Here is a 26,952-nt window from a genome sequence, read left to right as displayed (position 1 = left end):
CGTGAACACAGCCTGAAGGGGTTACTGCACCACGGCTAGCCTGGAGGGAGTCCGGGAAAAGGTCTGGAGCCGCGGAAGAGGCAAGAGACTTTTTCTTCCTTCTTTGTTTCCTGGTGCGCGAGGAGACAGGATTGAGCGCTGCTTAAAGGAACTCCAGAGACAGGCGCGAGCCGCGGCTGAAAGCGCGGACCCCAGAGACGGGCGAGAGACATTAAGGCTGCTGCTGCCGCCAGCAAGGGGACTCTGTGCGAGCACAGGTCACTATCCACACCCCCCTTCCAGGGAGCCTGTGCAGCCCGCCACGGCCAGGTTCCTGGGATCCAGGGAAAACTTCCCCGGGAGAACGCACGGCGCGCCTCACGTTGGTGCAACGACACGCCGGCCTCTGACGCGCAGGCCCGCCCCGCACTCCGTGCCCCTCCCCCCACCCCCCCACCCCCCCACCCCCCCACCCCCCACCCCCACCCCCCCACCCCCCCCACCCCCACCCCCCCACCCCCCCCACCCCCCACCCCCACCCCCCCACCCCCCACCCCCACCCCCCCACCCCCACCCCCCCACCCCCCACCCCCACCCCCCCACCCCCACCCCCCCACCCCCCCCACCCCCGGCCTGAGTGAGCCAGAGCCTCCTAATCAGCGGCTCCTTTAACCCCGTCCTGTCTGAGCGAAGAACAGACGCCCTCCAGCGACCTGAACGCAGAAGCGGGGCCCAATCCAAAGCTGAGCCCCTGGGAGCTGTGCGAACAAAGAAGAGAAAGGGAAAGCTCTCCCAGCAGCCTCAGGTGCAGCGGATTAAAGCTCCACAATCAACTTAATGTGCCCTGCATCTGTGGAATACCTGAATAGACAACGAATCATCCCAAATTGAGGTGGACTCCGAGAGCAAGATTTATTATTTTTTCCCCTTTTCCTATTTTTCTGAGTGTGTATGTGTATGCTTCTGTGTGAGATTTTGTCTGTATAGCTTTGCTTCCACCATTTGTCCTAGGGTTCTACCCGTCCGTTTTTTTTCTTAATAATTAATTTTAATAACTTTATTTTACTTTATCTTCCTTGTTTCTTTCCTTCCTTCCCTCCTTTAGACAACAAATCATCGCAAACTGAGGAGGGGGACTTTGAGAGCAAGATTTATGTTTTCCCCTTTTCCTCTTTTTGTCAGTGTGTATGTGTATGCTTCTGTGTGAGATTTCGTCTGTATAGTTTTGCTTCCACCATTTGTCCCAAGATTCTATCCGTCCATTTTTTTTAATTTTTTCTTAATAATTATTTTTTAATTTAATAACTTTATTATATTTTACTTTATTTTACTTTATCTTCCTTCTTTCTTTTTTCCTTCCTTCCTGCCTTCCTCCCACCGTCCCTCCCTCCCTCCCTCCTTTCTTTTTTTCCTTCTTTCTTCCTTCCTTCCTTTCTTCTTTCTTTCTTTCTTCCTACTTCTACTAATTCTTTCTCTCTACTTTTTCTCCCTTTTATTCTGAGCCATGTGGATGAAAGGCTCTTGGTGCTGCAGCCAGGAGTCAGTGCTGTGCCTCTGAAGTGGGAGAGCCAACTTCAGGACACTGGTCCACAAGAGACCTCCCAGTTCCACATAATATCAAACAGCAAAAATCTCCCAGAGATCTCCATCTCAACGCCAGAACCCAGCTTCACTCAACGACCAGCAAGCTACAGTGCTGGACACCCTATGTCAAACAACTAGCAAAACAGGAACAGAACCCCACCCATTAGCAGAGAGGCTGCCTAAAATCATAATAAGTCCACAGACACCCCAAAACACACCACCAGACATGGACCTGCCCACCAGAGAGACAAGATCCAGCCTCATCCACCAGAACACAGGCACTAGTCCCCTACACCACAAAGCCTACACAACCCACTGAACCAACCTTAGCCACTAGGGACAGACACCAAAAACAAAGGGAACTAGGAACCTGCAGCCTGCAAAAAGGAGACCTCAAACACAGTAAGATAAGCAAAATGGGAAGACAGAAAAACACAACACAGATGATGGAGCAAGATAAAAAACCACCAGACCTAACAAATGAAGAGGAAATAGGGAGTCTACCTAAAAAAGAATTCAAAATAATGATAGTAAAGATGATCCAAAATCTTAGAAATAGAATAAACAAAATGCAAGAAACATTTAACAAGGACCTAGAAGAACTAAAGATGAAACAAACAATAATGAACAACACAATAAATGAAATGAAAACTACTCTAGGTGGGATCAATAGCAGAATAACTGAGGCAGAAGAACGGATAAGTGACTTGGAAGATAAAATAGTGGAAATAATTACTGCAGAGCAGAATAAAGATAAAAGAATGAAAAGAACTGAGGACAGTCTCAGAGACCTCTGGGACAACATCAAACGCACCAACATTCGAATTATAGGGGTTCCAGAAGAAGAAGAGAAAAAGAAAGGGACTGAGACAATATTTGAAGAGATTATAGTTGAAAACTTGCCTAATATGGGAAAGGAAATAGTTAATCAAGTCCAGGAAGCACAGAGAGTCCCATACAGGATAAATCCAAGGAGAAATACGCCAAGACACATATTAATCAAACTGTCAAAAATTAAATACAAAGAAAGCATATTAAAAGTAGCAAGGGAAAAACAACAAATAACACACAAGGGAATCTCCATAAGGTTAACAGCTGATCTTTCAGCAGAAACTCTGCAAGCCAGAAGGGAGTGGCAGGACATATTTAAATTAATGAAGGCGAAAAACCTGCAACCAAGATTACTCTACCCAGCAAGGATCTCATTCAGATTTGATGGAGAAATTAAAACCTTTACAGACAAGCAAAAGCTGAGAGAGTTCAGCACCACCAAACCAGCTTTACAACAACTGCTAAAGGAACTTCTCTAGGCAAGAAACACAAGAGAAGGAAAAGACCTACAATAACGAACCCAAAACAATTAAGAAAATGGGAAAAGGAACATACATATTGATAATTACCTTAAATGTGAATGGACTAAATGCTCCCACCAAAAGACACAGACTGGCTGAATGGATACAAAAACAAGACCCATATATATGCTGTCTACAAGAGACCCACTTCAGACCTAGAGACACATACTAACTGAAGGTAAGGGGATGGAAAAAGATATTCCATGCAAATGGAAACCAAAAGAAAGCTAGACTAGCAATTCTCATATCAGACAAAAATAGACTTTAAAATAAAGACTATTACAAGAGACAAAGAAGGACACTACATAACGATCAAGGGATCGATCCAAGAAGAAGATATAACAATTGTAAATATTTATGCACCCAACATAGGAGCACCTCAATACATAAGGCAAATACTAACAGCCATAAAAGGGGAAATCGACAGTAACACATTCATAGTAGGGGACTTTAACACCCCACTTTCACCAATGGACAGATCATCCAAAATGAAAATAAATAAGGAAACACAAGCTTTAAATGCTACTTAAACAAGATGGATTTAATTGATATTTATAGGACACTCCATCCAAAAACAACAGAATACACATTTTTCTCAAGTGCTCATGGAACATTCTCCAGGATAGATCATATCTTGGGTCACAAATCAAGCCTTGGTAAATTTAAGAAAATTGAAATTGTATCAAGTACCTTTTCCGACCACAACGCTATGAGACTACATATCAATTACAGAAAAAGATCTGTACAAAATACAAACACATGGAGGCTAAACAATACACTACGTAATAACAAAGTGATCACTGAAGAAATCAAAGAGGAAATTTAAAAATACCTAGAAACAAATGACAATGGAGACACGACAACCCCAAACCTATGGGATGCAACAAAAACAGTTCTAAGAGGGAAGTTTATAGCAATACAAACCCACCTTAAGAAACAGGAAACATCTCGAATAAACAACCTAACCTTGCACCTAAAGCAATTAGAGAAAGAAGAACAAAAAAACCCGCAAAGTTAGCAGAAGGAAATAAATCATAAAAATCAGATCAGAAATAAATGAAAAAGAAATGAAGGAAATGATAGCAAAGATCAATAAAACTAAAAGCTGGTTCTTTGAGAGATAAACAAAATAGATAAACCACTGGCCAGACTCATCAAGAAAAAAAGGGAAAAGACTCAAATCAACAGAATTAGAAATGAAAAAGGAGAAGTAACAACTGACACTGCAGAAATACCAAAGGTCATGAGAGATTACTACAAGCAACTCTATGCCAATATAATGGACAACCTGGAAGAAGTGGACAAATTCTTAGAAATGCACAACCTGCCAAAACTGAATCAGGAAGAAATAGAAAATATGAACAGACCAATCAACAAGCACTGAAATTGAAACTGTGATTAAAAATCTTCCAAAAAACAAAAGCGCAGGACCAGATGGCTTCACAGGCGAATTCTATCAAACATTTAGAGAAGAGCTAACACCTATCCTTCTCAAACTCTTCCAAAATATAGCAGAGGGAGGAACACTCCCAAATTCATTCTACAAGGTCACCATCACCTTGATACCAAAACCAGACAAGGACGTCACAAAGAAAGAAAACTACAGGCCAATATCACCAATGAACATAGATGCAAAAATCCTCAAAAAAATACTAGCAAACAGAATACAACAGCACATTAAAAGGATCATACACCATGATCAACTGGGGTTTATTCTAGGAATGCAAGGATTCTTCAGTATACGCAAATCAATCAATGTGATACACTATATTAACAAATGGAAGGAGAAAAACCATATGATCATCTCAATAGTTGCAGAGAAAGCTTTCAACAAAATTCAACACCCATGTATGATAAAAACCCTGCAGAGAGTAGGCAGAGAGGGAACTTTCCTCAACATAATAAAGGCCATATATGACAAACCCACAGCCAACATCATTCTCAATGGTGAAAAACTGAAAGCATTTCCACTAAGAAAAGGAAAAAGACAAGGTTGCCCACTCTCACCACTCTTATTCAATATAGTTTTGGAAGTTTTAGCCACAGCAATCAGAGAAGAAAAGGAAATAAAAGGAATCCAAATCGGAAAAGAAGAAGTAAAGCTGTCACTGTTTGCAGATGACATGATACTATACATAGAGAATCCTAAAGATGCTACCAGAAAACTACTAGAGCTAATCACTGAATTTGGTAAAGTTGCAGGATACAAAATTAATGCACAGAAATCTCTGGCATTCCTATACACTAATGATGAAAAATCTGAAAGTGAAATCAAGAAAACACTCCCATTTACCATTGCAACAAAAAGAATAAGATACTAGGAATAAACCTACCTAAGGAGACAAAAAGACCTGTATGCAGAAAATTATAAGACACTGATGAAAGAAATTAAAGATGATACAAATAGATGGAGAGATATACCATGTTCTTGGATTGGAAGAATCAACATTGTGAAAATGACTCTACTACCCAAAGCAATCTACAGATTCAATGAAATCCCTATCAAACTACCACTGGTATTTTTTACAGAACTAGAAAAAAAAATCTTACAATTTGTATGGAAACACAAAAGACCCCGAATAGCCAAAGCAATCTTGAGAACGAAAAATGGAGCTGGAGGAATCAGGCTCCCTGACTTCAGACTATATTATAAAGCTACAGTAATCAAGACAGTATGGTACTGGCACAAAAACAGAAAGATAGATCAATGGAACAGGATAGAAAGCCCAGAGATAAACCCACGCACATATGGTCACCTTATCTTTGATCAAGGAGGCAGGAATGTACAGTGGAGAAAGCACAGCCTCTTCAATAAGTGGTGCTGGGAAAACTGGACAGCTACATGTAAAAGAATGAGATTAGATCACTCCCTAACACCATACACAAAAATAAGCTTAAAATGGATTAAAGACCTAAATGTAAGGCCAGAAATTATCAAACTCTTAGAGGAAAACGTAGACAGAACACTCTATGACATAAATCACAGCAAGATCCTTCTTGACCCACTGCCTAGAGAAATGGAAATAAAAACAAAAATAAACAAATGGGACCTAATGAAACTTAAAAGCTTTTGCACAGCAAAGGAAACCATAAACAAGACCAAAAGACAACCCTCAGAATGGGAGACAATTATTTGCAAATGAAGCAACTGACAAAGGATTAATTTCCAAAATTTACAAGCAGCTCATGCAGTTCAATAACAAAAAAACAAACAACCCAATCCAATAATGGGCAGAAGACCTAAACAGACATTTCTCCAAAGAAGATATACAGACTGCCAACAAACACATGAAAGAATGCTCAACATCATTAATCATTAGAGAAATGCAAATCAAAACTACAATGAGATATCATCTCACACCAGTCAGAATGGCCATCATCAAAAAATCTAGAAACAATAAATACTGGAGAGGGTGTGGAGAAAAGGGAACCCTCTTGCACTGTTGGTGGGAATGTAAATTGATACAGCCACTGTGGAGAACAGTATGGAGGTTCCTTAAAAAACTACAAATAGAACTACCATATGACGCAGCAATCCCACTACTGGGCATATACCCTGAGAAAACCATAATTCAAAAAGAGTCATGTACCAAAATGTTCATTGCAGCTCTATTTACAATAGCCAGGAGATGGAAGCAACCGAAGTGTCCATCAACAGATGAATGGATAAAGAAGATGTGGCACATACATACAGTGGAATATTACTCAGCCATAAAAAGAAACGAAATTGAGCTATTTGTAATGAGGTGGATGGACCTAGAGTCTGTCATACAGAGTGAAGTAAGTCAGAAAGAGAAAGACAAATACCGTACGCTAACACATATATATGGAATTTAAGGAAAAAAATGTCATGAAGAACTTGGGGTAAGACAAGAATAAAGACACAGACCTACTAGAGAATGGACTTGAGGATATGGGGAGGGGGAAGGGTGAGCTGTGACAAAGCAAGAGAGAGGCATGGACATATATACACTACCAAATGTAAGGTAGATAGCTAGTGGGAAGCAGCCGCATAGCACAGGGAGATCAGGTGGGTGCTTTGTGATCACCTGGAGGGGTGAGATAGGGAGGGTGGGAGGGAGGGAGACGCAAGAGGGAAGAGATATGGGAACATATGTATATGTATAACTGATTCACTTTGTTATAAAGCAGAAACTAACACACCATTGTAAAGCAATTATACACCAATAAAGATGTTAAAAAAAACCCAAAAAACAATGAATAACCCAATTTTGCTGAAAATGTAGATTCTGTCAGTTTTTAAATAACTTTTTTCTGATACAAGAATGTTTATTTTTAAAAACAACGTAATAAATATTCAGGGTACAAAACTCAGAAAATGCAAATGAACACAGTATAGAAGTTTAAGTTTACCCATAATCTAATCACCAACAAGCAGCCACAATTAATATTTTGATAGCTCTTCTTCTAGTGCTATCTGTATACTGATGATTGCTTTTTAACATAAATGGGACTACACTACAGATAGTGTTTTGTAACCTGCTATTTATTAACTCAATATATTATAAATATTTTCCATGTTATTATACAGTCTAAATTAGGGGCTGGAAACCAGCCCACTACCGATTTTCATATATCCCATAAACTTAGAAAGGTTTTTATATTTTTTTAATGGGGGGATATCTAAAAAAGAATAAAATTTCATAGCATGTGAAAATTATATGAAAAACAAGTTTTAGTGTCCTGAAGTTTACTGGAACACAGTCACACTCATTCATTTACATATTGTCTTATGACTTTCAAGCTACCACAAAATTATACTTGCAACAGAGATCATATAGCCAACAAAGCTGAAAATATTTACCTGACCCCTGTCGTAAATCATGACTGTATAAAATTCAGTCATACAAAGTTATTCCTCTGTTACCTTTTAGCAGTAATGCAAACAAATAATCAAAATATTCAGATAACACTAATTAATACAAAAGAAACTCTCTTATGCTTACATACACCAATCCTTAAGCTGCAACAAAATCCCTCTTCCTTAAGAAACTGTACATTCCATCATGACTACAGAAGTGCTAAGAGTGGTCTCATAACTCTTGCTGTGCTCAACTCCCACCCCAACGTTCACCAGAGAGCAAGAAAAAGGGAGTATTGTCCTCCATGAGGACAAATTGCCTATTATTTTAATGTCACTATAAAAAGATAATATCAAAGCATATTAAAAATGATAATTGTATAAGGAATTAATAACATTTTTAAAGGATTATGTAATCACAGTTATAACTATATTTATAAAAAGTTACTAATGCTTGTGATGCTCCGTGAGAAACCAATTTTAGAAACTTAAGGAAAGAACTTCTTGCAGAAAGTTTATAGTACACTATTCTTGACCCTGAGCTCTTATACCACTTACGAAAAAACACAACATACTCACAATGCATCTGACTCCCATGGTTTATAAGGATTCTATTTGGCAATGCTGCTTACCTTCGTCCCCCTGCCCCCCGCCCAATGCCACATAGTGAATGAAAAGATATTTTTCAAAAATAATAAATTAGGAATAGGAATGTGAAACAAAAGAGTGTCAATATCTAACCAGATATTTAGAGGAATTCTAAAAGATAAAAAGTAATCAGAATGAAAACTTCAGAGAAAAGAATGGGGGAATTTAAAGCCCTAACATGTAGGGGAAGACTAGTACAGATAAAAGAAGCAGGAGTCTCTAGGTAAATATGAGACTTATCAACACAGGAGAACACATGATGTCCTCCCAAGCAAACTGCAGGAACATGTGAGGAGGAGACAGCAGAGAATGTAGGTATTCAGGCTAGAAGGGCAGAGCAAGGACTCAAGTAGCCAATACCCAGAGAAAGGATGACATATCCCATCCCCAAACTACAATCCCTGCCTCTCTCACACAATCACTAGAGACAATTTACAGAAAACAGAATAAGCTGATAGCAATTCTAAAATACAAAAATGAGTACACAAGCAAAAATCACGAATCATTTCAGGAACACCAACAACTTGAAAGAAAAGTATAAAATTCAATGGGCAAAGAGATAAACCCTCGCACCTATGGTCACCTAATCTATGACAAAAGAGGCAAAAATATACAATGGACAAAGACAGCCTCTTCAATGAGTGGTTCTGGGAAAACTGGACAGCTACATGTAAAAGAATGAAATTAGGACACTCCCTAACACCATACACAAAAATAAACTCAAAATGGATTAAAGACCTAAATGTAAGACCAGACACTACAAGACTCTTTGAGGAAAACGTAGGCAGAACACTTTTTGACATAAACCACAGCAACAACTTTTTTGACCAACCTCCGGGAGTAATGAAAATTAAAACAAAAATAAACAAATGGGACCTAATGAAACTTAAAAGCAAATAAACAAAAGCATATAAACAAAATTGATAAACCATTAGCCAGACTCATCAAGAAAAAAAGGGAGAAGACGCAAATCAATAGAATTAGAGGGGCTTCCCTGGTGGCGCAGTGGTTGAGAATCTGCCTGCTAATGCAGAGGACACGGGTTCGAGCCCTGGTCTGGGAAGATCCCACATGCCGCGGAGCAACTAGGCCCATGAGCCGCAACTACTGAGCCTGCACGTCTGGAGCCTGTGCTCCGTAACAAGAGAGGCCGTGATAGTGAGAGGCCCGCGCACTGCAATGAAGAGTGGCCCCCGCTTGCCACACCTAGAGAAAGCCCTCACACAGAAACGAAGACCCAACACAGCAAAAATAAAATAAATTAATTAATAGAATTAGAAATGAAAACGGAGAAGTAACAACTGACACTGCAGAAATACAAAGGATCATGAGAGATTAAAACAAGCAACTCTATGCCAATAAAATGGACAACCTGGAAGAAATGGACAAATTCTTAGAAAAGCACAACCTTCCAAAACTGAACCAGGAAAAAATACAAAATATAAACAAACCAATCACAAGCACTAAAATTGAAACTGTGATTTAAAATCTTCAAACAAAAAAACCCCAGCACCAGATGGCTTTACAGGCAAATTCTATCAAACACTTAGAGAAGAGCTTACACCTATCCTTCTCAAACACTTCCAAAATGTAGCTTTTGACAAAATTCAACACCCATTTATGATAAAAACCCTCCAGAAAGTAGGCATAGAGGTAACCTACCTCAACATAATAAAGGCCATATATGACACATCCACAGCCAACATCGTTCTCAATGGTGAAAAACTGAAACCATTTCCACTAAGATCAGGAACAAAACAAGGTTGCTCACTCTCACCACTATTATTCAACATAGTGTTGGAACTTTTAGCCACAGCAGTCAGAGAAGAAAGGAAATAGAAGGAATCCAAATCAGAAAAGAAGAAGTAAAACTGTCACTGTTTGCAGATGACATGATACTATACATAGAGAATCCTAAAGATGCCACCAGAAAACTACGTTAATCAATGAATTTGGTAAAGTAGCAGGATACAAAATTAATGTACAGAAATCTCTTGCACTCCTATACACTAATGATGAAAAATCTGAAAGAGAAATTAAGAAAACACTCCCATTTACCACTGAAACAAAAAGAATAAAATACCTAGGAATAAACCTACCTAAGGAGACAAAAGACCTGTATGCAGAAAACTATAAGACACTGATAAAGAAATTAAAGATGATACAAACACATGGAGAGATATACCATGTTTTTGCACTGGAAGAAGCAACATTGTGAAAATGACTATACTACCCAAAGCAATCTACACATTCAATGCAATCCCTATCAAACTACCAATGGCATTTTTCACAGAACTAGAAAAAAAATTTTCACAATTTGTATGGAAACACAAAGGACCCCGAATAACCAAAGCAATCTTGAGAAAGCAAAACGGAGCTGGAGCAATCAGGCTCCCGGACTTCAGACTATACTACAAAGCTACAATAATCAAGACAGTATGCTACTGGCACAAAAACAGAAATATAGATCAATGGAACAGGATAGAAAGCCTAGAGATAAACCCACACACATATGGTCACCTTATTTTTGATAATGTTGGCAAGAATATACAATGGAGAAAAGACAGCCTCTTCAATAAGTAATGCTGGGAAAACTGGACAGCTACATGTAAAAGAATGAAATTAGAACACTCCCTAACACCATACACAAAAATAAACTCAAAATGGATTAAAGACCTAAATGTAAGGCCAGACACCATCAAACTCTTAGAGGAAAACATAGGCAGAACACTCTACGACATAAATCACAGCAAGATCCTTTTTGACCCACTTCCTAGAGAAATGGAAATAAAAACAAAAACAAACATATGGGACCTGATGAAACTTAAAAGGTTTTTCACAGCAAAGGAAACCATAAACAAGACGAAAAGACAACTCTCAGAATGGGAGAAAACATTTGCAAACGAAGCAACTGACAAAGGATTAAACTCCAAAATATACAAGCAGCTCATGCAGCTCAATATCAAAACAAGAAACAACCCAATCCAAAAATGGGCAGAAGACCTAAGTAGACATTTCTCCAAAGAAGATATACAGATTGCCAACAAACACATGAAAGGATGCTCAACATCACTAACAATTAGAGAAATGCAAATCAAAAATACAATGAGGTATCACCTCACACCGATCTGAATGGCCACCATCAAAAAATCTACAAACAAAAAATGTTGGAGAGGGTGTGGAGAAAAGGCAACCCTCTTGCACTGTTGGTGGGAATGTAAATTGATACAGCCACTATGGAAAACAGTATGGAGATTCCTTAAAAAACTAAAAATAGGGCTTCCCTGGTGGTGCAGTGGTTGAGAGTTTGCCTGCCGATGCAGGGGACACGGGTTCGTGCCCCGGTCCGGGAAGATCCCACATGCCGCAGAGCGGCTGGGCCCGTGAGCCATGGCCGCTGAGCCTGCGCATCCAGAGCCTGTGCTCCGCAACGGGACAGGCCACAGCAGTGAGAGGCCCGCGTACCACAAAAAAAAAAAAAAAAAAAAAACTAAAAATAGAACTACCATATGACGCAGCAATCCCACTACTGGGTATATACCCTAAAGAAACTATAAATCAAAAAGAGTCATGTGCCACAATGTTCTTTGCAGCTCTGTTTACAATAGCCAAGAAATGGAAGCAACCTAAGTGTCCATCGACAGATGAATGGATTAAGAAGATGTGGCACATGTATACAATGGAATATTACTCAGCCATAAAAGGAAATGAAATTGAGTTATTTGTAGTGAGGTGGATGGACCTGGAGACTGTCATACAGAGTGAAGTTAAGTCAGAAAGAGTAAAACAACTACCATACACTAACACATATATACGGAATCTAAAAAAAGAAAAAAATGGTTCTGAAGAACCTTGGGGCAGGACAGGAAAAAAAATGCAGACTTAGAGAATGGATTTGAGGACACGGGGAGGGGGAAGTGTAAGATGGGATGAAGTGAGAGAGTGCCATGGACACATATACACTACCAAATGTAAAAGAGATAGCTAGTGGGAAGCAGCCGCATAGACAGGGAGATCAGCTCGGTGCGTTGTGTCCACCTAGAGGGGTGGGATGGGGAGAGTGGGAGGGAGACACAAGAGGGAGGAGATATGGGGATATATATATATATATATATGTATGTGTATACGTGATTCACTTTGTTATACAGCAGAAACTAACACACCATTGTAAAGTAATTATACTCCAATAAAGATCTTTTAAAAATAAATAAATAAAGATATCAGGTATATCCTAACTCTAAAAAACAAAGGCCATGAAACTGGGTCATTTGTGAGACGTGGATGGACCTAGAGAGTGTCATACAAAGTGAAGTAAGTCAGAAAGAGAAAAGCAAATATTATGTGATAACGCGTACATGTGGAATGTAGAAAAATGTTATAGATGATCTAAGTTGCAAAGCAAAGAGACAGAGACGTAGAGAACAAATGTATATGTATATGTAAATGTATATACCAAGGGGGAAAAGGGTGGGGTGGGAGGCATTGGGAGGCTGGGATTGACACATATACATTATTGACACTATGTATAAAATGGACAACTGATGGAAACATGCTGTATAGCACAGGGAACTCACTTAGTGCACTGTGGTAACCTAAATGGGAGGGAAGTCCAAAGGGGAGGGGATATCTTTATGTGTATGGCTGATTCATTTTGTCGTGCAGTGGAGTCTAACACAACATTGTAAAGCAACCATACTCTATTAAAAAAAAAAATTTCAGGGACTTCCCTGGTGGCTCAGTCGTTAAGAATCTGCCTGCCAATGCAGGGGACACAAGTTTGAGCCCTGGTCTGGGAGGACCCCACATGCCGCCGAGCAACTAAGCTCATGAGCCACAACAACGGAGCATGTGCTCTAGAGCCCACGAGCCACAACTACCAAGCCCGTGCACCACAACTACTGAAGCCTGTGCGACTAGAGCCCATGCTCCGCAACACGCGAAGCCACCACAATGAGAAGCCTGCTCACAGCAACTAAGAGCAGCTCCTGCTCGCTGCAACTAGAGAAAGCCAGTGCGCAGCAATGAAGACCCAACGCAGCCAAAATTAATTAATTTTAAAATTCAATGGGCAAATAAGTTAAACCCTGGTAAGAGAGTTGACACTGCAAAAGTAATAATTACTTTGAATAAAAATAACCAGTATTTTTTTTTTTTTTTTTTTTTGCGGTACATGGGCCTCTCACTGTTGTGGCCTCTCCCATTGTGGAGCACAGGCTCCGGACGCGCAGGCTCAGCGGCCATGGCTCACGGGCCCAGCCGCTCTGCGGCATGTGGGATCTTCCTGGACCGGGGCACGAACCCGTGTACCCTGCACTGGCAGGTGGACTCTCAACCACTGTGCCACCAGGGAAGCCCAATAGCCACTATCTTAGAGATTTAAGAAGATATTACATCCTTTGAAAAGAAACAGAGATTTAGAGATTAAATATTTCATCAGCGAAATAAAACATGTATGGTCAGTGACGAAAAGAACGTACATAGCTGAAAAAGGAAAAAGTTCAATGGTTGAACAGAATTTTCCCAGAAAGCTCTAGGGAGAGGTTACATCTAAACAGAAAAATTATTCAACAAGCATAATATTTTTATACACAACAATGGCTGAAAAAAAGACAACTAAGCAATACTTTTAAAATGAAAAGGGAAAATGGTTTTGTATTACTAATACTCAAGATAGTTCCTCATTTGGGATGGAAACGTTGCAATTTTACCACCTACAGGAAAAAAATAGGTATAAAATTCCATTTTATCTCAATATAAGATATAGTTGGAGTGATGGGTGAAGTGCAGGAAGGCAAATAACAGTAGAAAAAGAGAATAAAAGCATGTTGGGATTTATTGGATTGTTAAGGACAGACTGCAGATACTGATTAACTCCACATTCATAAATTTTAGTGTATTTCTTAACACTTAAAAGGTAATTACTAGAATAAATATGATGTACAAATCCCAAACAAATTAAGGAGGGAAAGAATGGAAGAGAAAAGTGCAAGGAAGAAGGGGGAAGAGGGTAAGGGATGGGAGAGTTAGAGAAGGGGCATACTCAGTAAGAAAGCATATAAAGTAGAAAATCACAAAATAAGGAAGTTAAGTCCAAATATATCAATGCTTACAATAAATATAAATTTTAAAATTTCTCTATTAATATAAAGTTCTCAGATTGGAAAAACAAAGAAAATCTAGCAATGCGCTATTGAGAAGAGACAAAAAAATTAAGACAAAAGAGTAAATTAAATCTGAAAATAAAAGGGAAAATATAGCCAAAAAAAGTATTTTTGCAAAATCACGCATTATAGCAATACTGATGGCAGAGAAGACAGAATTTACAAAACAGCAAATAGATTAAATTAGTATAGCCCATTAAAATCCACCAAGAAATTTAATAATCACAAACTAGTATGAGCCAAACAACATAGTTTTGTGGTGTATGAAACAAATGCTGGTAGCAATAAAATGAGAAATTGTCAAATCCACAGTGATAATGGGAGACAGACATACATCACTCAGACATCAACAGAGCAAGCAAATGACCGATAAGTGAGATATATGGGCTTGAATAGTAGAATTAATATTTTAATCTAATACGTATATTAATATATATTCTTTTCAAGTACACATTAAACATTCACAAAAAATGGCCATAGATTAGGCCACCAAAAAAACCTCAATATTCAAAACTGAAGAAACATTTCAAGTTACTTTTTCTGAACACAATGCAATAAATTAAAAATTAAGAATAAAAGGAAAACTAAATAGCCATATGGGTTAAAAAGAAAATCAAAATTGAAAATTCATAAATAAATATGTGGCACTGAGGACATGACATTTTAAGACCCATGGGATGCAGCTAAATCAATACATAAAATAAAATTTAAATAAATGTGCACATACTAGAAGAGAAGAAAGGTTGAAAGTATTATGATTTTAGACATTTAACTGCAGCTAGAAAAAGAACAAGGGACACTGTAGGAAGGAATTAATAGACAATGGACTACCTATTCTTTTCTTCAAGAAACTTGTGAAGTACCAACCATGTGTTGAGTTGAATCAAGTAAAACTTAATGGAAAACTACATTCAAAAGAGCCTGACTAGTCCTGTGTGGGTTACGTTCTCATGCATTTTTCATCACCAAGAAACAGCTTGTGAATGTCGCACTTTACCATCACCCTCCTGAGCCCAAGTTTTAAATAGAAATTTTTAAACCTATATTAAACTTCAGTATAAAATGATCTTCAATGGGGAAAATATTGTGTTCACAGTTCCATTCTAAATTATTTAAGATCATAATGAGAAGTCTGTATGTTTGCTTTTGTGCTCCTTTAAGAATAAATTCAATCTAAATTAAAGAAAAAAAGCAGCAGCAGAAAATGACCTGTTTAGTCTTATTAGAAGATAAACTGCTAATGCGTATTTACAGCAAGGACAAGACACAATCACACAAAATTGGTAATAGATTAGGAAGTTATTATTTTCTCTTCCTAGAAAGGCACAAATAATTTTCTAAAAATGATATATTTTACTCTTCGTAAACTGCCTTATATAAGCTTATGTAATCATTTTAAGACTTAGGCCATACTAAAATTACTACTTGAAGAAACTGAATTGAGGAAATTAGAAAAGCAAGGATAATACTCTTTTTTAGAATATATCCCATTTATCCACTAGAAAAATAAAGAGATGCTAATGGCATCTAACTGAATGATTTGGAGGTATTAACTGCCATCGTTAAAGTACATCCTATTAACAATGTGATGGCAGAAAATTAATATTTTGTCTCATTTAGTGGAAAAACAGTCAATGTGATCTGCCTTTGAAACTGATATGTACACACTGTGGAAATATACTGTAAGTTACAGATCTGTAAAATAAGAAGCATCACACACATGTAATGCCGCTCTAAAAGTTATTCTAGTCAATGAAAGAATGGGTCTATGGAACAGGACATGTCTATGAGATAGTCTGCGCTTTAAGAGTTAGATTCTTGTAAAGTTCATCTCCTATTTTAAATACACAGAAATGTTCTGATCTGTAATTATTATGCATATAAATAAGGAAGCTAAATGCCAAGTGTTTAAAGAGGCCAATAATAAAATCCTTCCAATCAAATGACTAAGAATAATTCAGAAGGAGAGGTCCTATTTTGTTTGATAATTAAAGTTCAGGCCTTTGGTTTGCCTTTCTTTTTTCTTGCAACTTTATTAAATCATCACATTTAACTAAAGATGCTAGATCGAGCCAATAGGTAGTCAACCCTAACATTATCTTTGGCTCTTTGATGTCAGGTGCATGCATGGATGGGAAACAGCTTTATGGAGCCACTATTCTCTGCTTACCACTTCCCTACTTAGACTGCAGGTTTGAGACAGCACTTTAGAGAAATGGAAATACAGAGAGCTAATCAGCAATTATTAACAGACACTAACTGCATGGAGATGTAGAATTTAATGAGATAATGTTAATACACTTTTTAACAGAATAAAGGTACAGAGAACTGTCAATTGTCTGGACCAGTGGAGGGGAACATTGGCATGGATAATGAAAAAGCCAAGGTAATATTCCAGCTGAATGGTGTTTGCCACCCTGCCCTGAAGGAGATGCTCCTGGCGTGCTCCAATTCATTGTTTGTGCAATCAGCAAAAACAACCAGCTAATATCAAGTGTTTGTGCCATGCTTTGAGTTTATCACTTTAAATACATCACCTAAGTTTAATCCCTATAACACCACCCTAAGGTTGGTTCTATTAGTGTTCCTATTTGAACATGAAGAATTTAAGACTGGAGAAGTAAAGTTACTCATCTAAGATCTTACAGCTAATGGCAGAGCTACAATTCAAGCCAAGTTGATTGGAATTGAAAACATATTTTCTTTACCACTACTACATTGGCAGACTCTTTCCATGGAGACCTAACTCCCACCCAAATGGAGGAGTTATTAAGTCATGCTTGTCTATCGTCCACTGAAACCCCATTCCTAGAAACAAGGATGGGGTTTTTTAGTCAATTTTTATAAACTGCATGAGTATACTTCAGTGTTCACTATAATGATACCATGATATGGTTATAAGAATGTCAACAGTTTTACACTGAATTCATTGAAAATTTACTTTAACCTTCATACATAACCCCTTACTTAAGATTGTTGATGACCCCCTGAATTGTAGGAAAACCACAAGTAAGAACCACTTCTCTATCACATTATACTAATAATTGTGAGAGTGGGTGTGAGGGTAAGGTGGGAAGGATTCAGTCAGAACTATCTGACCTCATCAAACAACAAGGATTTTTGAAGTCAAACCTTCCTGGGCTAATTTTTCTTCTGCCTTTGATCTTCACAACAGGCTCTATCATCCTGCATTTCTAACCCTTTTAGACACAGCCACACTGAGATAATTCATAGTTGATGGATAACTTGGTTACAAAATAGATCTAGATCTAGACAGAGGGAGAGACCCAACCACCACACATGCTAACAACCTGACAAGCGGCTAGTCCCCACAAGAAGGAAGCAATGCCAAAATGAGATCCCCAAGGATGAGCATCTGAGGACTGAAGCGGGCCTCTCATTTTCAAGTCCGCACCATCCTCCTCTCTCTCCAAATTGAGCCTGACTGTCATGGGATGCAGATTTCTTTTTGGTAAGGAAGAGAGGTAAATTTGGAGAAATTTACAGAATGTATAGAGGACCTTAATCTAAACCTGAATTTCTGAAAATATGGTCTCTTGAAGCACAGCTCAATGAAATCCCTTCTAAATTGGGCCAGCAAGACAGGCGAGACTCTCCTACAGCGCTGCCAATAGTTTTCGCTGTTGAAGGGCACAGCTGAGTTGGAGGAGATGGTAGGAAAAGGGGAGCAAAAGTCTGTCCTGTCAGTGACAGTGCTAATTATGACCCAGGGACTAGGCCCAGGAAGAGTAGGCACTCAAAAATCATCTGAAACAAATAGGATCTGTCAAACACCTCTTGAAATATACCAATTTAAATAAAATCACATTCTTTACATTCTGCCTGAATTTTGAAGTGCCACCGTCTGGACAAAATCAGGAAGTCCAGATGATTGTGATGGTCACTGAGGCCAAGGCACTCTTGATTCCTTGATTTGAGGCATGACTCCTCACATAGACGTGACCAGTATGTGAACAGCAGAGAGATGTACACACAGTTGGGAAGATGTGATATTGTACAGTAGTTTCTACCACAGCATTCCAAGAAACAAGAGTGACTATCCTGAGTTCCTCACCAAAACAGGGGCCGGATTGCCACACTGCTACTCATCTTCTCCTTCCTTCTCAACTGTACTCTTGGAGCCTATTCAAGATAACTAATACTTTCAAAGAAATAACAATAAAATAAAGCTATAACATTAATCCTGGTTGCCCTTAGGTAAAGGGTTTCCTTTGATGCTTATCAGCCTTTAAAAAATCTTTAAAAATAACAAAACCTATGTCATAAAACTCTCATGCCACTGAGTATGAAATGATCAAACCCATACACTGCTGGACAGGATGTAAAATGGTGTTGCACAAGAAGTGTAACCACGTCCATTTTCGGCCCAATGAGGAATTGAAAGGAAAATAGTCTTTCCATGAAAAAGAGTATAATAAAATCCCCCCTCCCCTGTCACTGCAATAGGGGAGAGAACAAAAAGGCAGTAGACAGAAAGGACTCAGAATAAAACAGAATACTGTAGCATCGTGCTAAAAGAGAAAAAGAAACTATTTCCAGCTTGATCAGGAAAGAGCAAAGACCTTTTTCCAGGGCATACTGAATGGAAGCAAAAGTTCCCAAAATGAAAAGAAAGCAAAGCACTTTTCACACAAAATAATATAAGCGCCCTGATATACAAGACAGACATCCCAGATTGGATCAGAAAAGGGTAAACCCAATAAGAAACTCTCAGGAAAGAGGATCTAAAGGAAGTTAATATAATAGGAGAGAAACAGTGGACATTTCCAGTTCAACATGGTGGCTTGAATACAAGTATTTCTCTCTCCCCCTTACCAATCTGTACTAAAATGACAGTACTAAGTTATAACTCAGAAGGGCAAATAAAATGAATTAGGAGAAGACTGAAGACAAGATACAAACAAAAATTTTGAGATGGGAAACAAATGGACAGGAGGTCACTGACAAGGATGATGACTAAAGGTAGAAACCAGTAAGAACTAAGTCAATTCATACTTCAGAATCCCAGAAACACTCAAGAATTGGAAGTTGAACTTTAAGGAGGGGCTAAAACCAAAATGATAAGTTAGAGTGGATTTAAGGAACAGGTCCTTTCCCCTAGACTCTCCCAGTCAGGTGTCTGCCTATCCCTGATCCCAGCAGAGGTTTATTCTCTGAAGAGGTTGAACTTGAGAGGCTCAGAATTAGGACATCAAGCATAATGAAAACCAGGATGAACAGTGAGACTGAACAAAAATGAAGCATAAAAAAGGCACTGAGCCCCATCTTGATCATCTCAGGAAACAAACTGCAGCTAGGCTTACCTATCCTCAAAACTAGATTGGTCCATCAGCTTTGGAGGAATGAAGGGACGTCTCCTGACAGCAATTTGGAGATCAACCAGTCCAGATTGGATTAGGACAATGGAGAACCACAAGGAAAATTTCAGGAGGAAGAAAAACTGACAGATTATCTGATTCTGATTTATTTCAGAGGAGTTTTCTAGTTTTATCAAATAGTTTGAGGCCTCAATTTGTGATTAAAATTCTATTAATTAATTGTATTAATTATGAGCAAATGAAAAGAAGAGGCAATTATAACTAGGAAAATCAAAAATTTTTGCAAGGAAAGAAAGTTAATCATAGTACACTATGTGATCTCACTAAGAACAGTATTTACATCATCTTAAGATTGTAAATACTGTATACAAATTAAAGCCAAAAAGTAGGGTAAACATACTTGGGGATAGGAATAGAGCAGAGAAAATCCCGTCTCGATGTGTTCCTTTGTACCCTGTAACTCAGGTAGTTACATCTAGAGGCTTGTTCAGATTCAGGCTTAATTCTATTGGTGGTTATTGCATACTCCCATGAGGACATCATAACCTCTGGATGTCCCTCTTTTGAGGATGTTAACAGGTATTGATAATCTTGGCCTAGATGTATTAATTCTTCAGGGGTTGCCAAATGGTGATTCCTAAATCTATTATTCTTTCTTGATTTATTAGTGGGATTACTCCTAAAAGAGAAATTTCCCTTCATCAATGACTAGATTACCATGAGGTGAATTTCATATAGAAATCCCTGAAAATAAATGCTTAGTTATTTGATTTATTTGCCAGTTTTCAACACTAATTCTTATTTGTTTTTATAATGGTATCTATTGGGTTTTGTATATTAATGTTATAACCTGCAATTTGGCTAACTTCTCTCACTGTTTGTAGTATTTCCACTGATTCTTTTGGTCTTTCTAGATATATCATCATAAATCTGCAATAACGATAATTTTGCCCCCCTCTAGCTTGCTTTCATTATCTGTAGAGATGGTATGCTACTCGTTACTCTCTCTCTCTTTTTTTCATAGTTTTGTATGGGATTCAACCAATAATTTTTCTATTGGTTATTTTTAAGTAAAATGAATTTTTCAGTAATTTGAGAGGCATATGGCCAAGATAGCTTTTCTAGCTTTATGGAATGAAATTCTTTTCTCTGTTCCATGAATTGAAAAAGAAAAAAATGACAATCTCACACACACTGAGCTTTCCCCATTTGTTTCACTTCAACACTTCTTTCTGGACTTCTCTTTCCCTTTTCCCCTACTGAACCTTCCCTGCACAGAAGTCTACTCCAGCACTTTCTACTCAGTGCAGGGCTTTGTCCTGAAAAGGTGCTTCAATCTGATGTTCTAGAGAAGTCACAGGAGGAAGACCAGCAGACACCCCATGGTCTCCGTGCACTCATGCACTCACAGGTGCCATCCAAGTCCCCACCCAGGTGCTGTTGCTGTCCTAAGAATGGCCCAATGAGCCACCAGTATGTACCTGATGGCAATTTTGGGGTTTCCTGGATCTGAGAGTAGGCCCTAGTCCCCTGGCCTTCCCTGAGCTTCCTCCCTCTCACTTTCTGATACCACATGGTTCTTAAAATTGTTCATGGTTTGTTCCCCTCACTCCTAGTTTGAGGTTCATGGAGAAACCTCGTCACCTATATTTGTTGTTGATGTTATCCATTGGTTTTGCTTTTACTGCACTAGTTGCTCTCTCTAATTATATGAAGGGGTTTCTAACCCTATGCTACTGCCATGCTCCGAGTCCTCTCCTATCTGACGTGTACACACTGCTATATTTAAAATGGATACCAACGAGGACCTACTGTATAGCACAGGGAACTCTGCTCAATATTATCTGACAATCTAAATGGGAAAAGAATTTGAAAAAGAATAGATACATGTATATGTATAACTGAATCACTTTGCTGTACACCTGACACTAACACATTGTTAATCACCTATACTCCAGTATAAAATAAATGAATACAGAGAGAACGCGTCAGACAAGTCTCAGCTTTCTTTGACAAGTATTTTAATTAACTCCTTATTAAACATTAAAAATAAGTATCAAAATCCCACTGTTATTATTCATACTATGATGTACACACTGACCTGATGACCCCCAGTAGCAGTAAGCACACCCAGCACCCAGTCTTAGTTTCTAAATACCATTCTTCAATCAAAGGAAACAGGGATCTCTGGAGAAATGGCTGATTCTAGGTCTGGGGCTGGAAAAACACAGCGTAAGCCAAGAGCAACTTGTAGGACAAGAAAGTAAGAAAGTGTTCAAAAAACAAAGGGATGAAGACATCTCAAAAGGACACAGGAGCCAAGCTAAAAGAGCTCCCAGTGACCAAAGCAGGAACAATTTGAGTAACAAAAGAAATAATGTACCACTGGATAATAACTAGGATTGCAGGTACAATACAGGATAACTAGCTAAATTTGATTTTCATATAAACAGTGAATAATTTTTTAGTGTAAGTATGCTTCGTTGCAATATCTCAAGTGCCAATTTCTATATATCAGGTAGACTGACATATAATAATATTAAGATAACTATATAGTAAAATGTATGTAATTCTCTTTCCATTACAGAAGCTTAATTATTCTTCAATGATTCTTTTCATTTCTTCTAAATGATATTAAATCTAAAAGTTCTCCCAGGAGTTAGTGCTGTATCTGTGACCTAAATGGACACTACCTTGCAATCATAGACAAGATTACAGGGGCCAATTTGGGGAAAGCCAAGATAATCAATTCTCCTCACAAATGTTGCATTAACGAATTTATTTTCGATTCATTAACAAAAAAATGTGACACAAGATTTGTGAGGTATCATACACTTTAATTAAACTGAATTAAACTGTCAATATTCTCCCAGCAGCTGACATCTCTTGCTCTGTTTCGGCCCTCATGGAATTTAATATTTAAAATTTGTGAAATGGAATATGTTTCTTAGCAAGATGACAGAATCAAAATTCTCTTAGCTTTCTTCACTTACGCTTTAAACTCTTAGACCATCTATGTCAAGAAGTTCTTAAGTGTGGGTTAAATTAGAAAATTACTTAATTTCAAAAGATCATAAGTTTTTTTTTTTACAATGTTAAATGCAGGCCAGTCTTGGAAATATGAGTTTCAGTAAAACTTCTACAGTCAAAAAGCAGCAATCACCTCAGAACTTTATACCTCCTTGGGTCCAAAGGCAAGACTTGTTTTGATATAGTTTGGGTGTAGAAAATTTCACTGTGATGAAAAGGATTTCTCTTTAAGAAGATCAGTTTCAATGTCTAGCTCCTAATTTGTAGAATATTGACAATGAGAACAAACTGGAGTAAGACAAGTGAACACATTCTAACATGTGCCCTGGAATGAAATTCTTTGTGAATCTGCCCAATTCAAAACGACCCTTACTGCCCGCAAACACAGTGAAGTTCAAACATCCTCTCCAGGCGTTCAAAATAGCAAAGGATTTTTAATTATAAATTCCTCTAACTAGAAACAACTAGAAAGAAAATAATCTTTCCCAAAATAAGTTGAATCATTTCTCATTTGCTTGTTGGGTGCTTATGAATAAAGAGTCTGTATATAGTTGGCACTTGCGTGTGCCTGCGCTCTTTCTTCCAAAAACATTAAACCACCTAAGGAGACAATGCATAATAATGTACTGATAAAGCCACCTGCTGTCTTCCTGCACAGCATGCCACTATTATAAGAGGGACACTTGTTCTGTTCACCCACTGATAAGTGACCAAGACTGCACTTACCGAGCTGGGGCTGGAGTGCCGCCGAACTTTAGGAGACTCTTTGCCAGTGGAGGAGGCCTTAAAGTTAATGCAAGCATTGTTCTCAGAATGCACCCTCTTAACTTGATTAGTTGGTTTCTCAAATGGGTCAAAAGTGCTCTGTGTCCTCTGAACCCTGACTTTTTTATCCTCAGGAATTGTGTCCAGGGGTTTGATCACTGAGTCCATTCCCGGGCAGTTCCGTGTAGACATCTTTGTGACACATATCTGGGAAAAAAAAGAAATTAAACTCAACCTCTCCACTGAAACTTTAATATCACTAAACATGCTGATTTGTTATCCTAGAAAGCATGCCAATTTTGATTCCAGGAAATACCCCGAAAGGCCACAGTTTAAAAGCTACACTAGCTTAAACCTCAATATGAAAAATTCCTCAAAATCATTCTGCTTATACTCACTTAGGGCTGACACTAAAATTGCTATCCCTAAAACAGGAAGCTTAAGGTCTCTACTGCTAGCGCCCTAAGGTGGTTCTTGAACTCTGTCACACATTTTACCATCTGACTGCAACTCGGATTATTTCTGAATCATTAAAAGTTGGATAAGTTGCCTTAAAACAAACAAACAAAAACAGCTGAACTAAATCAGATGGGTATTTTAACTGAGGCGCCACCATGGAAGCAGCTAACACAGCTAGAGAAAGTCATTATGTTCGTCAACACTTTAATGCTTGAATACATGTTTAAAATCTATTCCAATCTTGATTTCATCTCCAAACTAGAATGGAGCATATGAAAAGGCTAAAAGGTAGAGATAGTAAAAGTTGAAAACAATGTTTATTCTTTTTTCTTTTTTTTTTTAACATCTTTATTGGAGTATCATTGCTTTACAATGGTGTGCTAGTTTCTGCTGTATAACAAAGTGAATCCGCTATACATATACATATATCCCCACATCCCCTCCCTCTTGTGTCTCCCTCCCACCCTCCCTATTCCACCCCTCTAGATGGTCACAAAGCACCGAGCTGATCTCCCTGTGCTACGCGGCTGCTTCCCACTAGCTATCGGTTTCACATTTGGTAGTGTATATATGTCCATGCCACTCTCTCACTTTATTTTGTTCATATTACTCCACTAAACCCTGATTTCCTTCTCAACTTCATTCATTCTCTTACTGCATAGTCTGCCCCCCTCTCTCATTTTATTTTAGTCTCTTTGACTTTTGCTCCTTGTTTTCCACTTTATGTTCTAACTCTTTCATTCTCCCTGTATTCTGGAGACTTTGTTTTTCTTTTTAAGTAATTTTATGGCCTCTAGCTTGCCTGTAAAGCTAGGTAACTTTATTATGCTGTTTAGAGAAAAGACAACTCTGAAAATGCTTTTAAAGTTTTTTTTTTCTTCTCATGAAAAGTTTCCATATCCTTATTTAAGAAGGCAGGAAAACAGAAAGTATCTAAGAAAACCCCATATTGTTAAAGAAACATATGAAGTGTCTGAGTAATATGTATAAGATGATTCCATATCGGAAAGAAACGTATGTGTATGGATAGATATAGATACAAATATACATACAGACATAGATATAGATATTTGTATGTGTATGTATGAGCACATAGAAAGGTATAGCAGGAAACACACCAAAGTGTTAACATAAGATACCGCCAGATATGTAGAACTGAACGGATAAAGGGTAAGATCACTTATTTTTTACATACCCCTATATTGTTTGAATTGTATAATTAACGTGTCTGACAACGTAATTTTTGAAAATACTAAAGTGGGAAAGTATGTATAATAAATTAAGGTCTTTTAAGTTTTTGAAACAAACAAAAACATTTTAATTAAATATTAAGCATCAACTATGTCCTGAGTGTGTCTCAACTACTAAGCATAGGTTGAACTTTAATTAAATCAAATAAGAAGGATATCATCACACCTTTTAGCATACCACAAAATTGCTGAAGATATCTTTAAAAGACTTAAGGCAGAGTCCTCTAGTCATGATCAAAAACTAACAATTTATCACAAGATTAGATGCACTGACGTGTTTCACTCAATTTTCACTCAAGAGTTCACGTGTTTCTCTTACAGATGTGAAAGCAAGAGGCAATAGATGTGATATGGATACGAAACCACCCACACCACTGAGACAACTGAATTATAACTATAAAATATAAACACATGAACCTGAGGAGTCAATGAACCCTAAACACAAGAAATACAAAGAAAATAACATGTAGGCACATCAAAATCAAGTTGCTTAAAACCAGTGATAAAGAGAATATCTTAAAAGGGAGCCAGAGGGAACAAAGTACTTTAAAAGATAAGTAAGACAGCAAATATTTGGAAACTAAACAATACAAAAGGGGAATTAGAAAGTATCTTGAACTAAATGAAAATAGTTAAACAGAGTATCAAAATGGCAGATACAGCTTAAATAGTACTTTAGCTGTAGAAAAACTTATAATGGTAAATGCATATACTGGAAAAAAAATTCAAATCAATAAGACTACACCTTAAAATACTAGTAGAAAAAGAAGGGAAATTAAAACCTAAAATAAGCAGAGAATTAAAATGATGAAAAAATATCATTATGGAAATAAATGAAATAGAAAACGAAAAACAATAAAGAAAATCAATGAAACTGAAAGCTAGTTTTTCAGAGAAGATTAAAAAAAAATGGATACTCCTCTAGCCAGACTGATAAGAGCAGAAAGGTAAAGAACTTATATTGCCAATAACAGATATGAGAGAGATGACATCACTACAGATTCCACAGATATCATCAACAACTTTATGCCAATAAGTTCAGCAACTTAGATGAAGCAAATTCCGTGAAAGATGAAAACAACCCAAGCTCACTTGAGAATAAATAGATAAGTTGAATAGTCCTATGTCTACCTATGTCTATTAAAGAAATTAAAAGTGTAACCAAAAATGTTATCACAAAGAAAATGCCAGGGCCAGACAACATTACTGGTGAAGTAAACCAAACATTTAAGGGAAAAAATAACATCAATTCCACAGAAATGCTTCCAAAATATTAAAGAGAAGGGGATACTTCCCCACTCACTATATGAAGCCAGCATCATTCCAACACCAAACCCAGACAAAAGCATTAGAAGAAAACTACAGGTCAATTTCTCTCATGAATAAAGATGCAAAACTTATTGGCAATTTTTAAAAAGTTGAATCCAATAATATATAAAAAGGATAATAAATAATGAAAAAGTAGTATTAATCCCAGGAATGCAGGGTTGGCTTAACACTCTAAAATGTGTAATTCACCATTTTAGTATACAATGTCAGGCAATCTCTAAAATGGCTCCCAGT

At 37.8% G+C, this 26,952-nt stretch overlaps 1 protein-coding gene across 6 annotated transcripts in view; it reads right to left on the bottom strand.

Moving 5' to 3' along the window:
* The window catches only part of CDK14 (cyclin dependent kinase 14), a 711,364-nt gene that overhangs the window by 413,427 nt on the left and 270,985 nt on the right, over window positions 1–26,952 (bottom strand). For all 6 annotated transcript variants that reach the window (XM_049714769.1, XM_049714770.1, XM_033420532.2 and 3 more), the window contains one exon: window positions 23,642–23,887. In XM_049714769.1, coding sequence (XP_049570726.1) covers window positions 23,642–23,887 — 246 coding nt within the window. The remainder of the gene's footprint in view (window positions 1–23,641; window positions 23,888–26,952) is intronic.

The sequence above is a fragment of the Orcinus orca genome, chromosome 9 (assembly GCF_937001465.1).
Source record: "Orcinus orca chromosome 9, mOrcOrc1.1, whole genome shotgun sequence".
NCBI classification, from domain to species: Eukaryota; Metazoa; Chordata; class Mammalia; order Artiodactyla; family Delphinidae; genus Orcinus; species Orcinus orca.
Note: the sequence above shows the minus strand (reverse complement) of the source record. Positions and strands in the feature narration are given on the sequence as shown.